Source organism: Amblyomma americanum, chromosome 2 (genome assembly GCF_052857255.1).
Source record: "Amblyomma americanum isolate KBUSLIRL-KWMA chromosome 2, ASM5285725v1, whole genome shotgun sequence".
NCBI lineage: Eukaryota > Metazoa > Arthropoda > Arachnida > Ixodida > Ixodidae > Amblyomma > Amblyomma americanum.
The window spans coordinates 147,025,678-147,040,825 of record NC_135498.1 but is presented as its reverse complement, the minus strand read 5'-3'; the positions used below and the strand labels follow the sequence as shown (position 1 = coordinate 147,040,825).

Below are 15,148 nucleotides of genomic sequence, written 5' to 3'. Positions count from 1 at the left end.
AAACAAAAAACATAGAGCTTGGTGGCAGCTGCCATTGCCTTGTTCCCCAGCGGATGCTTTATCTTGCGTCCGTCCATCAATCCATGAAGTAGAACAAGTTTCAGTTCGTAAGGATTACTACAGCTTCTACATTTTTGTTAAGAGAAAATCTATTTTGCTAAGCTTGCGAACAGCTACATCCTCTTTTCCTTTTTCTTTTATTGCTTCAGAATTTTTGCACACAAGTATACGCGCAAGCGTTTTCCACTATAGCAAGTGTAATTATTGCCTGTGTCTTGTCTGAAAAATTTAAATATCTAACTTCAGGTTTCTTTTCCGGAATCAATAAACTCCTGAGAAAGTCAAAAACATTTGTTCGCTGTAACTGAGAGCAAAAACTGCACTTTTATTGTTTAAAGATCCACTTTCTTGGGCGGTATTTCGTGAGGAAGGGGGTAGCAATAAACTGGTATAATTTTTTTTTCATGATGACAGGCGCGGTGTAACTAAGAAGTTTGACGAGAACATGTGTGTGAAAGATGGGCTTGACAATGAAACCTTGTATTTCGCTACTGAAACAGCAGCCATAGATGACTAACTTGTTTTATTGGTGAAATAATCGCAATTTGTATATGTGCAAAGGAACATTTGTAATCTGTTCCTGATTTACCATGTGTAAATAACTGAGCTACGATGGGGATATCAGGCAATTTGAAATGCAGGTCAAATAAAGCGGTAGATAGCTGTGAAGCCAGGCAGATATGATCAGCTTCAAGCAAAATTTTAAATGAGCGATTTATTTATGCCGAAAACGGTGAAGCCAAATTTAGGCGAGAACAATGTTCGACGGATATGAACAAATACCAAAAATTTTATGTCTGAAAAATCGCATCCACACCTATAAAGAAGATGCACAGAAGAGACCATAAGCGCTGCTTTGTAAGTATGCACGGTATTGTTTGAGCTGCTAGTGAGCAGAATGGTTTGTCTTTATAATACCCACAAGGCCACCGTCACAAATACGTTCGTAGGAACGACAGCAGCGAAACACTTCGATGTTGAGTAAGAAAACGAAAACTCGCACCAGGGAGGTCAGAATAATGTCACAATGCAAAATTAATATTATTACGGATCAGTTAATAGTCGGAAAAGCGGCGGAGCATTGATGCCGGGTACAAAAAAAGGGACTGAAACCTTGCGCTTGCTCGCAGGGTTTAACATATGTACGCACAACATTTTTCTTGGCCTACGAGCTATGTAAATTACTGACAAAAGAAAATTACAACTACGAAATGCTTTATTCCTTTAGACCTTCCACGGTAACGCTACTCTCTCAACAATCCGTTCACTGATGTTTTCGCAGATTGAAAGAACGAGAAAACTCGTTGAAGGGGACTTCGAAATCAAAGGCAAGTGCCCTACTCATTCCGGCTTTGTTTTTATTTAATTATCGGGAGGATACGCCACTTCGATTCCTTCCCTACTTCGTAACGAGCGTTATTGCGCATTTCTTTTGGGCTGAAAGAAGACGGAAGGAAAAGAATATGACGCAACAAACGTTAGACAATGCATAATAGAGTGTTAGACATCCAGTACCTTGGGTTATTTGAACATCGCCTTGTGCGAAAGCTTCCTTGAGCTCGAAGGCAGCTGCTGAATGGTGTTTGCGCCGATTCTCTTTATTTATTACACATATGTGCTCCTGGGCGCCGAATGCGTTGGCACAGGTGGATAGAGCGAACGTTGAGTGAGGAACATTGTGAGGTTGGTACATGAAAGGTCCTCTTGCAGCGAGGCTCTTACATCGTGCACACATTAACTGCAACATAAGTGAAGTGTAGCTAAATTGCATGTGAAACCCCGCCATTGCTCATTCGGCTTTCACTCCCCCTATGCCTCACTGCTTCGGTTTGTGTGGAAAACACTGGGAATACTATATGCTGAAGCAGCCTCGCCTTACTGTCGGCAGTTCTCACTGAGTGTTTCTGAAGCCGACGCCCAATGGCGTGTCATTCTGCGCTGCATGAAGTGTGGGTTCAAACTGATTTCCGTCGCTTTCTTTACGTGCCTTCAGTACGTCATAACACAAGGTCAGCAGCGGGGTCTGTTATCGCTGGTGCACGCCGTATTCTGAGCGAGGCTCGTTACACGCAGTAATGCGGAAGAAAAAAACGAAGAAGCTCACTGTCCCCAACAATACGCAGTGCATTCCTCTTATTAGCATTTTCTTGCTCCCAGCACGCGCGCGACCCCTCGCGCTCTCTCCTGTCGTGAACAGTGAGGAGGGAAAAGTAGTTTCTAACTTTGTGTAGCCCTCTGAGCAATAAATCATTAGGCCGTTTATTCATTTCTTGCGAATTACAATCAATGATGAGCAGTATAACCAGATAGATAGATAAAGAGGAGGAGGGAAAGGCAGGGATGCTAACCAGAAAGGGGTTCCGGTTGGCTACCCTGCACTGGGGAAGAGGAATTAAGGGACTAAAAGGAGGAAAAGAGAACGAAAAAAGGCATATCACACACACGCACAACGCTGTCACAATCTGTCACTCAATCCAGTCGCTCTCAAGTAGGCAAAGAGTGCCTTGTATGCCTTGAGGGCAGTCGACTGCCGTGGCCACGGGCCGAGGATCTTTTGCTCTGTTAATGGGCGAGGATCGAGGCGGTCCAGGGCACAACACAGTGTATGTCTTGCACTCGCAAATGCAGGGCACTCACAGAGAAGATGAGCGATGGTCTCCTCACAACCACAGCTCTCACAGGCAGGACTGTCGGCCATCCCCATCCGGAAAGCATAGTAATTGGTAAATGCAACACCGATCCATAAACGGCATAACAGTGTTGCGTCGCGACGTTCTAAGTTACGTGGGAAGCGAAGGCGCAGTTCAGGGTCCAGTGCCTTGAGGCGGAGGTTGCAAAACTCTCCCGTGTTCCACGCTGAAAGTGTGAGCTCCAGCGCCAAAGGGCGAAGCCCACACGCGGCGTCAGGTCTCGATATTGGGATCCTCACTGGAAGTCCGTCGTTGTGAGCAGAACGCGCAGCCGCATCGGCCTGGTAATTACCGTTAATACCACAGTGTCCTGGCAGCCATTGAAAAATGATGTCATGACCTTTGGAAACGGTGCCGTGGTACAGTAGAGGGATCTCAGCAACAAGTTGCTCCTGCGACCCGCGACGTAGCGCAGCTTGCAGGGCTTCAAGGGCTGCTTTACAATCGGTGAAAACCGTCCAGTCATGTGGAGGTTCTTGACTGATGACCTCTACCGCAGCCCGTAATGCTGCGAGTTCCGCACCAGTTGAAGATGTTGGATAGGTCGTCTTGACTTTCATGAAGATGGATTTGGCCGGTATCACCACCGACCCCGCTGAACTGGTCGAGTGAACTGATTCATATGTGTAAATATGTATGCGGTGACTGTGGTAAGAATGTAGGTGATTCAATGTCAGTTGTTTGAGAGCGGGCAGTGATACACCAGCTTTCTTTGTAATGTCAGGAATATAGAGGTGAACACGAGGTTCATGAAGGCTCCATAGGGGTGAGCTCGGTCTTGACGCAGGGGTGAACTGCGATGGAAGATATGCGCGATGGGCTTCAATGACTTTGGCGAATGCAGTACGCGGCCTAATTATTGGGAGTGTTGCGAGGTGATGACAGGGAACCCGTGTGAGGTGCCGAATATGTGTTCTTATGGTGGCAACAGCAATGTATGTAGTAACAGGATGTTCCCGGGCAACAAGAACAGTTGCTGCTGTTGATGCACATTTAGGCAGTCCAAGACATACGGAGAGCTTGCGCTTGCACACTTCGGAGAGTCTTGGTATTTGTTTTTGTAATGGAACTGGATATCGGAAGACTGTACCGCATGTAGCCCAGAAATAGAGAACGGTACAGTTGGAGCATCGAGCGCACTGATGCGCCCCAGGACTCTCCCCCCTGAGGAAGGAGAGGACGTGGACAATCGAAATTAGTCTCTTTCTCATGTCGTAGATATGTGGACTCCACGAGAGGTTCATGTCGATGACGGCACCAAGGAATCTGTGGCTTCTTTCATATGGAATGGCTTCGCCATTGATGCCAATGGTGTAGCGTGACATTATTTTGCGTGTGAACGCCACAAGTGAACACTTTTCGGTAGAAATGTTCAGGCCCTGCAAGCGAAGATAAGATGTCAATATCGATGCCGCTTTTTGAAGTCTTGAACGAACTTGTGGACGGGTCACCCCTGATGCCCAAATACAGATGTCGTCTGCATATACCGAGATCTGAGCAGATTGTGGCAATACGTCGACCAGGCCGATAAGAGAAAGGTTGAGGAGAACTGGGCTCAGCACTCCACCTTGAGGGACTCCGCGCGAATTTCGGTGTAAGGACGTTGGTCCGTCCGCAGTCAGGACAAAAAACGACCTCTCTGATAAATAGCCGCGTATCCAGCTGAACGTGCGGCCTCCGATCTCAGCAGCTTCCATTGAGTCCAAAATGGCCTGATGCGTTACGTTGTCGTACGCGCCCTTGATATCCAAAAACAATGCCACGGTAAATCTTTTCAAACTTTTGCTGTAGTGCACCGACGTTACAAGGTCAACCACGTTGTCGATAGAAGAGCGGCCCCGTCGGAACCCAGACATGAAGTTTGGAGAAATCTGATATCGCTCCAAGTACCATCCCACGCGTCTGAGTAGCATTCTTTCCATGACTTTGCCGACGCAGCTGGCGGGTGCAATTCGACGGTATGATGAAAGGTCGAGCGGTGATTTCCCCGGCTTAAGGAGTGGAACCAGACGACTGGTCTTCCAATCATGAGGAACTATGCCAGCAGTCCATGACTTGTTATAAGTGTCCAAAAGAGCCCGTCGAGCTTCTTGGCCAAGGTTGGCAAGTGCGGAGTACGTCACACCATCGGGCCCTGGTGATGATGACCTTCTACAACAAGCCAGCGCAGTATCAAGTTCTTCCATGGAGAATAGTGCATCCATCCCAGAATCCCGTGAGGGTGGAACATTGTTGCAGTGCAGCTTTGCGCCTGGATTCCGAGGGCCTGTTATTCTTGCGCAGAAATCTTCGGCTACCTCAATCACACTGCGCCTTTGGTGGAGCGCTACGGATTTGAACGGGTAGAGCTGTTAAGGGTACGTGCGAAGACCCCGAATTACACTCCAAACGTGTGACAAAGGCTTCCGTGGATCAAGTGTTTGGCAAAATGTCCTCCACCGTTCTGTTTGCAGTGCCTGAATTCTGCGCTGAATTTTCTTCTGTATGCGCCTAGCATCTCTTAGGTCTAGGCGCGACTTTGTGCGTCGGTATCTACGCTCTGCCCTGCGGCGTTGTGATCGCAGTCGCTGCAATTCGAAGTCAAAATCGGTGTAGTTAGCGACAGGGTTAAAGGGGCAGGTGGCGAGTTCCATGGCCTCCTTAATTTGGCCTCGGCAGAGAAGCCCTGTGCGCAAGGAGCCTCCATAAGTAATTTAAAAACTGTCCAGTCAATGCGCTGCCTACACGTGGCTGGGGAAAATGTGGAATGGCCGGTAATAATCAGATAGGTTGGGATTTGGTATAACACACCACTCGAAAAACATATATAGGCGAAGGCCCCCCCTTCTTTTGAAAAGATGGGGCAATATGCAGTAGACACTTATTTTACATCGCTTCAAAGCGCCATCTGCGAATTTCAATGTGGAAAGAGAATTTAATGATATAGCCTCTATATGAACCTCTTTTACGGAAGAAGCAAAACTAAAGTTGGATATTGCATCGACGCTGATAGATCTCACAGCGCATAAAGTGAGAATCTTGAAGTTCGTGCGGTAAGAGAATTTAAATTGTCGAAAGAGAATTTAATAATATAGCCTATATACGTACCTCTTTTACGCAAGAAGCAAAACTAAAGTTGGATATTGCATCGACGCTGATAGATCTCACAGCGCATAGAGCGGGAATCCTGAAATTTGTGCGGTAAGGACTACGGAAGCATGCACCCTACATCCTTCGACAAATACAGCAGAACTGTTGGCTTGGTAGGCACAATTCCAATCGCATTCTCGGTAAAGCATCGCAATTTACAACTCCTGTCCGCTTCCGTACAGCAGGAATCAACCGTGTTGCTTTACTGGTACCTTGTTTCCTTTCTTTATGGCTTTTTCTTCCTGACCAACATTTTTCAGGGAACCCGATGTCCCAGGGCGTTGCAGAGGGCAGGGCTCGTGTGGCGCCGACATTTGAAGAGGCGCATCTGATACAGGTAGAGCATCATCGCATGCTTTACTGCAAATTCCGGTAAAGAACATGGTTCGTGCTGACGACGCAACCCATCGCATTTTAACTGTTTAGCCCTTACTATCCCGATCAGAAGGCTCAAGTAAATTATCACTTGTCATTTAGATATCCTTCCGGCGCAAGTGCTTCTCCTCTTTCCCCTAGGTTCTGCTTACACGCCCATATATGCCGAACTATATTCTATATTTTATTATTTTCTTATTGGTAAATGAATGCAATTTAAATATTTGAATGGGCACCCGCCACGGTGAATAGATTTCTCACTGTCAAATCACAAGGTCACGTGACCTCGCTAGACCAATCCCCGTGGCCCATTGTCGCAGCCGGGGCACCTGTTTTTTCGTGACACGGAGGGGGCGCGCGCACGGTCGCCGGCTTTTCTCGAGAACATGACCTCTAAGACTATCGCATTAATACTCGACTGGGTCAGTTCTACACAAGTGAACATGAACGCTATCAACTGGTCAAAACCACTCAGCGTCCTCATCTTCAGAGCCGGTCTGCACTAGGTAACAGTGAACCCAGAGAATTCCACGGTCTTCCTCGGAATCGCTGCTCCTTTTTCTGCAGCTCGTTTTGAAGCTATCGAATTCAGATTTGATAACCCGGAGGTGGAGGTAAACAGTTGCCGTATGCAAAAGCACCAGAGCTCTCAGGACCACTTGACCAACATGGAAGGACGGCAGGATTGCGTACCACATTTTTTTAAAGCTGTGGCCACTGCCTCCTCGTCTGCAATCAACAGCCGTAGCTGTTTGCGTTGATAACCCAGCGAAAGCACGTAAATGAAAAAATGCCTACAGCCGGTCCAACTTTTTTTAAATACCTCCCGAGCGTCGTGTGGCCATAGCGTCAGCGTGTCGTGACGGTGACTAAATATACCAGCACCATCTCGTCAATCATGAGCCTATCCTCGCTGGTTTTGCCACTCAGTGCCATGACAACCTCCCGGCACGACACGCAGTCAACGATTGCGCGATAAGGGTAAAATTTTGCCCTTGCGCAAGAAACCACATGTTGTCAAAAAGAGGCAAATGCTGACTTGCATGTGTGCTGCGAATTCAGTGCGTGGTATTATTGCGCCTTCAGGAGAAATATCAGGCGTAAAAAATCAAGACCGTAAGGCAGCATGAAATGGGCAATGGTTATAAATAAATGTACAAGTTTGTGCGTCCACACCTGAGGTAAAGGTTTGGCAAGACTCGTAGAGAAGGCCACTGGAATGACTTTGTTCGAGTAGGTTCTTTCAGCGGAAAAGATTAAATATAAAGCCGTATAGACATTTCAGCTTTATTAATCTTATGCCAACATAAGTGTGGATCGAACCTGCAACCTTATGGTCAGTAGCAGAACATCACAACAACTAACCCACCACGGCCGTTGTACACTGGCAGGTCCAACGTTGAAAAAACAAACTGTACTAATAACTTAAATGTATTAATAACAAGAAAATGCAAGCTAAAAGTGTTGTCATAGTAATCATGAAGAATTTCTTCTCAGCCTCAAAGAAAAAAAACTGATGTGTTACTGAAACAGTTTGAACCCGTATATTTTATGTAAAGTTTCGAGCGCTGTGCGTTGTTTGCCTCTACCTAAAGTCTTCAGATCGCCGAAACGTGGTATACAAATCGTGTAAGCCCTGCAGTGTTCTGCAAATCGCTCATCCTATTTTTTTTCTATATCTTTTCCATGTTTTGAGAATCTGCACGTTCAGTGATGCACGTGAAACATTGAAAGCCTTTTACATCAAAAATACGTGTCCGAAAAGCGTCAGTGGCACATCAGTTTTTCTCTGTTAGGTTGAGAATAAATTCCTTTAACGCCCTGCATGATAGTTTGCATTTGCTTCTTGCCTTGTACGCGTGCGCATGCGCACCGGTTTTGGGAGTACACAAGTCGATCGCTTTCCCTTCAATGGATGACAGCCATATAGCCCAGCAGCTCTTTTAAAGTAGCTTTTAATGCTTGCTTGCTTTTCCTTGTGCGAACAGAAAGGCGAAATACTCATCACCACAGCAACGGACACTGGTTGGACACCCTATTTCCCGCTTCTGGCTGGTGTGGTGACTGAAATAGGTGGTCCGCTGTCTCACGGTGAGTTTTTGCCGGTGCATTTTGTAATGAAGTATTTTGAGGATGTCATGAATATTTAATGTGATTCTTGCATTTTCCTAGTGCCTTTACCAAATTAATTGTGCCGCGGCTGTTCATGCTCCCAGAAATTGCTATTGTTGGACATCAAACGTAACGACGCTAAAAATTGGCACCATCGGAATTTTTACGCTTTGCTAGTAATGCGAGCAAGCTAAATCTATAATGAAAGGTACAATATGAGATATAAATCTACGGTGAAAGCTCAATATTTCAACGTGGATAAAAGTTACAAAGAATTCCGTTTTATAGAGTAAGTGAGGTGAATCAAGCCATCATCATCACCATCAGCCTGACTACGCCCATTGCAGGGCAAAGGCCTCTCGCAATCTCTCCAGTTAACTCTGTCTTTCATCACCTGCTCCCACCGTATGCCCACAAACGTCTTAATCTCATTCGCCCACTTAACTTTCTGGCGGGATGTACCCTGTGTAGTGAGCCGGTTCAGTAGCTTGGCCTACAATGCAAGAGGTTGAGGAAGAAGTTGCCTGTAGAATAGAAGTGTGTGTGGAGAAACTCGAGGCATTTTTCTGGGACACGTTCAGCAGAAGGAAGAATTTTCCTGGGAGGTGCTGCTCGCAGCCATGATTGCAGAATGCAACCACAGATCTGAGAAAAAGAATGGCAAAAGGTGCAAATGATTGACATGAGAATGCTTAAAGGCACATGCCGTGTGACGAGGCTGGATTGAGTGCAGAATCGCCACATAAGGGGTAGGTTTAAGATGACAAGCATCGAAGGAATCTAAAGGAGTCAAGGCTTTGTTGGCTTGCTCATGCGATGACGAATTAATCATATGACGCAAGAAGGGCTTTAGAGGTGGACATAGAAGTCAAGAGGGCATGGGGACGACAAAATAGGAGATTGGCGAGAACCGCTGAGCCTAATTCTTCGCAAGTGCTTCGCAGTGGTTACCGCTCGGGGCAAGAAGTGGTGCACCTTCATTTGGAACAGCGGCCCCACATAGACAAGTGAGACTAACTGAAGGTAGAAGCTTACTCTATACCTTGATGCTAATATATGTCATTTATTGGCCAAAACCGCAATTACAAGCACAGATGACACCTGCTGACGTGTCACCGTAGCCAGCTACAGTTCCACTTCTGATATATAAAAGCACTGTTACAATTAACTTAGTAATGAAAGCATCGAAGAAAACCCACTGCTGGACTTCCAGCCTTGACCGATATTGTTTCTGAAGTATGTCGACGACTGCTTCGGCATCCTAGACAAGAGGCAAATTTGACGCTTCCTGGATCACCTGACAAAGTAGAGGCCTCCATCAACTTCATGGTTGAAGAGGAAAGCAATGAACGTATCCCGTTTTTTGACGCTCTGATAACACGCACTCCTACTGGCCTGAAGTTCAGTTTTTATAGGAAGCCCATTCACTCCCGAAAGTTCCTCGACATCAGATAGGCGCATCCATTAGCCCACAGACACTCAGTCGTGATGTCGCTTGTGAATCTGGCAGTTTGCACGTGTTTCGATGAGAAAAATGTCGAGGATGAGCTTGAGACGATAAAAAGCGACTTGGAAAGTAACTCATGCCTGGGAAAGTTTATTGGAAGTCTGCTCAGAAGCCAACCAGACAAGCATTCGCCGCCGGAGCACCCGTAAAATGAAACATAATCATCACGTCTCAAGCCAGGAGCGGTTCCGTACATTCCAGGCAACTGGAAAATTGCTTATTGATCGTATAAATGTAAAGATGCTCTGTCTCGCACGAAGTTCCCCTCCGGAATTGTTTACAAGATACCCTGAGACGATTGTGACTCAGTGTACATCAGGGAGACAATAAATTTAACCCAGGAAGCTGGGAAAGCATCGCAATGATGTCGGCAGGAGTCGAACAGCCTCAAGTGTTGCGGCAGAATATCCACAAATACGGCACGAAATTCTTTGGAATGACAGAGAACTCGTTTCCACTGAAAAAATAAAATATGTCAGCATGGCTGCAACTAGAATCCGTCGTAATACAGAAGACGCCGAATGCTGCCAACAGAACAAAGGAAAACCTCAAACCGGCCTATGCAAAATAATTACAAAGATTAGTTAAGGCTTCGTAAGCTGCTTCTTTCATGACCGGTTCATAATTGCCAAGGATACCTTAAGGGTTCTGACACGTCAACTACCGTTTTTGACAGGGTCAGAGACTGAACTTCCATTCTTGTGTAGGTAAGATGGGTGCTGAGCTATGACTGTATATTTCTGCAGCCGGCAGCTTTTCCTTTATAGCAATGTTTCGTTTGTCGCCCATTACCAGGAAATCAGGACAGCAGCTTCCACTTCCCTTGGCTACCGCCACGTGGCGCATGGCTTTCAACATTCAAAAATAACGCTTTGCATCATCCGTGCCGTAAGAAAGAAAATACCTGAGTGGCTGCTATTGAAGCGCTATTGGCCACTAGGCTTAATATAACTGGCTGAACGCAGTTTCTGACTTCCTGGCAATGTCCCCTTCTCCATTTCCGCAACTACCTGAGCGTTTCTTCTGTCCACCTCAGGTGCTGTCGTTGCTCGCGAGTACGGCCTGCCATGCGTAGTTGGGATTGAAGGAATCACCTCTATGTTGGCTACCGGTATGTATCCCCTCTTTTGCATGCGTCACTTCATGCTGTTCTTAAGCAGAAAGCAGACAAAAAATTTAATTATTTTATTCAATGCGGCCTGGCTCCTTTTGGTAGCCAAGGCAGGAGTTGTATCATATACATCGTTGTACATTGCGATTCCACAAAGAAAGAAGCGAGCACAGAATTACCAACGATAAATGCCCTGCGTTTCTAGAACAAGAAAAAGAGGGGGAAAATGAGCAAGATCACGCGCACAACCTGGACACATTTCTTATTGTGTAAATAGTTTGTACATATTACTTCTCCTCCTGTCCTCTATTCCTGTCCCCTCACCTCTTTCATTTCATTTCTCCATTCTGCCTGCTGTCCTTTATTTCCGCTGCCCCAGCTCAGGTGCTTCAGTATCGATGGCAGATGCCGGGGCTAGCAAAAATCTTTTCCTTCCTTTTTACTATTATTTTTAATAAAACCACTACCACCACCACCACACTACGCTTATAAGTAATACACGAAATTAGATATGAAAGAATCATGATTTGTCACACACACCGCGTCACGCTGAAGCCCGTCCAAGTCGGATGCCGTCTTTGGGGAAAAAAAAAAACCGGTAAGCTTTCGTTCGGCACTGTGAAAGCACGCTTGTCGAGTTCTCTTTGCTGCGTGTTGGACGTGATGTGTTATATTGCATGTAGGCCTGAAATTTAATTTTTGTTTGATTACATATTTTAAAAGTGTTTGTACTCACGATAAAATTGCTCATCTAAAGCACGTTTGAGTTAAAACCTCCATTGCCTCAGCTAAGCTAAGTGTAACGATTATGATATGTTTGTGCTAGGTCCAGACAATATCAAAGTGCAAATTCTTTACTTTCTCTAAAATAAGCATGGGAAATATGAAGCAACGGTGCGCTTGGCGAGACTTCAGATTCCTTGTATTTTCTGCAGTACAGTAGAGGAAAAAAACTGGCTTTTAAGGAAAGGAAACGGCGCAGTAACTGTCTCACGTGTCTCGGTGGACACCCGAACCACGCCGTAAGGGTGGGATAAAGTGAAAGAAGAAAGGAAGGAAGAGGTGCCGTAGTGGAGGGCTCCAAAATAATCGTGCACTGACATCGCATAGTAGACGGGCGCCTTTATGCGTTTCGCCTCCATCAAAACTCGGCCGGCACGGTTGGCTTAGAACCCGGCTACTCCGGCCCAGTAGCAGAGCGCCGTAATCACTGAGCCACCGCGGTGTCATAAAAAGAAAAATGTTTAGAAAGAAAAAGCTCGCATATTATGTAATAGTTGGACATAACAGAGCATAAAAGCATTACAGAAAATTATATGCTGTTTGCACACGCAACAAAAGAAATAAAAAATACAAGACACTCAGCCAGAAGTAATGGTCGCACAAAAGAAAGAAAGGAAATATTCGTTATATTGTAATGTAAAAGCGTTCAAAAACGAAGGCAAGCAACTTTGAGGCTGTTACACGAAATTATCTTTGAAATAGCATTTCATACTTTAATAAAAAAGGTGTTAATATAGAATAAATTCAACATGTAGAGAGAGAGAGACCATTTAGAGCCCGAGGTACTTGACAGCTGATTTTCTGTTTTGAATAGTTAGTACAAGTTGTAGGAACAAGTTTTTCTGTGTTCTTTCTGCAGTATAAAATGGTATGAAATATTGCAGTATAGTCGGTTTTTATTGATATGCTCTAATAGATGGTGAAAATGTACCTTAGCTAGTTTAGGCACACTGTCTAAAGTAGTTAAGGTACATTTACGTAAAGTAAAAAGCGGCGCTGCATAAAGTATTCTGGATGACCGTAATGAACTTCTTGGCACATAGCACCATGTTTTTCACGATAAATTTGTTATAACTGCGTTCAGTCAAAGCACCCCAAATAAAAATAAAAACAGTTCAGAATAGAAAAGTGCTTAATACATCGATAACTTAAACCTTTATGTCATGAACGGATGATTCTATTAGAAAATAAAGTGTCTGAATTATACGTTTCTGAATGACACAAAAAGCGAAAGCTCTGCAGGAGGGTAGAAATATGGGTCAGTTGGTGCATACGTAACAGGTAATTAGCCAAACAGACGAGATACGAGAAAACGGAGGCACATATATTACAACTCGTAAGGCAGATCTGCTTTCCTTAAGCTAATACGTCTCCCACGCAAAATTAACAATGCATCTCCAGAACCACCAACAACAGTCAGCCAACACTGTTATGTAGGCTGCAAATCTATTGTCAATGGTCTCCGCCGCGGTGGCTCAGTGGTTAGGGCGCTCGACTACTGATCCGGAGCTCCCGGGTTCGAACCCGACCGCGGCGGCTGCGTTTTTATGGAGGAAAAACGCCAAGGCGCCCGTGTGCTGTGCGATGTCAGTGCACGTTAAAGATCCCCAGGTGGTCGAAATTATTCCGGAGCCCTCCACTACGGCACCTATTCTTCCTTTCTTCTTTCACTCCCTCCTTTATCCCTTCCCTTACGGCGCGGTTCAGGTGTCCAAAGTTATATGAGACAGATACTGCGCCATTTCCTTTCCCCCCCCCCCAAAAAAAAAAACATTTATTATGGTCTAAAATTCAAATCTTTTTCCAAAAAGCAGGTAGAGGTTTCGCTGATGCAATCTTCACCATCCATACTGGTATCGAGAATTCCAGAAATTCGTGTTTTGCTGTGCCCCAGCCTCCTCCAAGAAAGCTGGCGTTACTGAACAGCGGGTAGCAGCCGTACCCATGGCGAGAATAAAGTGAGGCAAGTTTTCTCCGTCAATACGATCCAAGGAAGCGTGACATTCGCGCAGCCTATCATTGATACAGCGGTCTGTTTGCCTGATTTTAGCGTTGTCGCATACGATAGCGATGTGATACACCGCACACGTGGCACATGTCTCCATAAAGTTCGCATGCTGAGTCATATACACTGGATTCTCCGACCTGATTCGTTAAGTTTATGACAAATACATTAGAAGAGACTTAATAAAATTTGTGTTTTCAGCTCCTCGCAAGGTTTTGAGATAGTTCTCGCGTACTTCACGCGCCAGGTAAAAGAATCCAGTCTGCACAAAGTGGCGTGAGAACTTTTCTGCGGTATGTGCCGCACGTGTGTGTATAAGATTCCTCTGACACCAGACCAGGTCGCACCGGCCACTGTATAAATTATAAGCTGCACGAAAACCGTGCTTTTTGGATCCTGCTGCGCAGCAAACTTGCCTTGGCATTGTCATATGTGAGCTTGCTATACGCTGTTCACCATTGTCAGCTTCATTGGAAGAGCCTGGGGCAAAGAACAATGCTAAATTCTCCGAGCCTATTACATTAGAAGGGATGGCAGTCGCATCAAAACATCAGAGGTCAGTTGCCTAGAAAAAAAACAACTTGGTTTTCTAGAGCACTGGCAATCGATTTCCTGGCTATTTATGATTATCGGTTATTTATGGTTGGTTGCGCTACGCATACTCTGTTCGCTTTGCTGATGGAGGTATTTGTTGAACAAGGCGTAGCTGTTAGTCCTGTAGTTCTGCATGTGTGCCTGCCATTTTCTCTTCCTGACTGTTTGGCTCGTTCACTCTTAAGAAATAGCACCTATAAACGTTTCCCTGCTTCCGCTCATGCAGGGAAGTCGCGATATCTTGCGAGCACAAGAGATAAATATATATGCAATACTTTAGGCGCTAAAAGTTTTCAGCAGTGCACGTCATTCATTTCCCTAGGTGATTATATCCAGCTGGATGGAAACACTGGTGTCATCAGGAAAATATCACCGCCGGCAACAGAGGAAGTCTGAAACCTGCCAAAAGTTGTGCCGATAGCGATGACTACCTCATATGCTTACACCCTCAAGAATCATGGGAATAACTCAGCGGAAATAAACACTTTTTTAGGTTTTAGGTATAAACAATACGGAACTCCGTACATGTCTTGAATAAGTGTTTTTGTAAATAATAAAATCCCACCACCTATCCTCCGCAAACCTCCCTTACAGTGGCAGTCAAACCAAGTTCACTCTGGCTGCATTCTGTTATATATTATTTAAAAATCTACATCCACTATTGTAGAAGACTGGTCCCTGTCTGCTCTTGTTGCCTGAAATGCCCGAAAGCACTCGCCACCTCTTCTTCGGCCTCAGTGACGTACATGGCACCCTTTGCTTCCTTCGCATATCCGCATGTG

General features: G+C 45.4%; 1 protein-coding gene across 2 annotated transcripts in view; it reads left to right on the top strand.

The window, feature by feature from the left end:
• The window catches only part of LOC144121877 (rifampicin phosphotransferase-like), a 145,248-nt gene extending 130,365 nt beyond the window's left edge, over positions 1–14,883 (top strand). For both annotated transcript variants that reach the window (XM_077655296.1, XM_077655297.1), the window contains exons 36-40: positions 1,343–1,388; positions 6,140–6,216; positions 8,243–8,345; positions 10,910–10,984; positions 14,689–14,883. In XM_077655296.1, coding sequence (XP_077511422.1) covers positions 1,343–1,388; positions 6,140–6,216; positions 8,243–8,345; positions 10,910–10,984; positions 14,689–14,762 — 375 coding nt within the window. In that variant the 3' untranslated portion in view covers positions 14,763–14,883. The remainder of the gene's footprint in view (positions 1–1,342; positions 1,389–6,139; positions 6,217–8,242; positions 8,346–10,909; positions 10,985–14,688) is intronic.
• Positions 14,884–15,148: the final 265 nt, after the last annotated feature.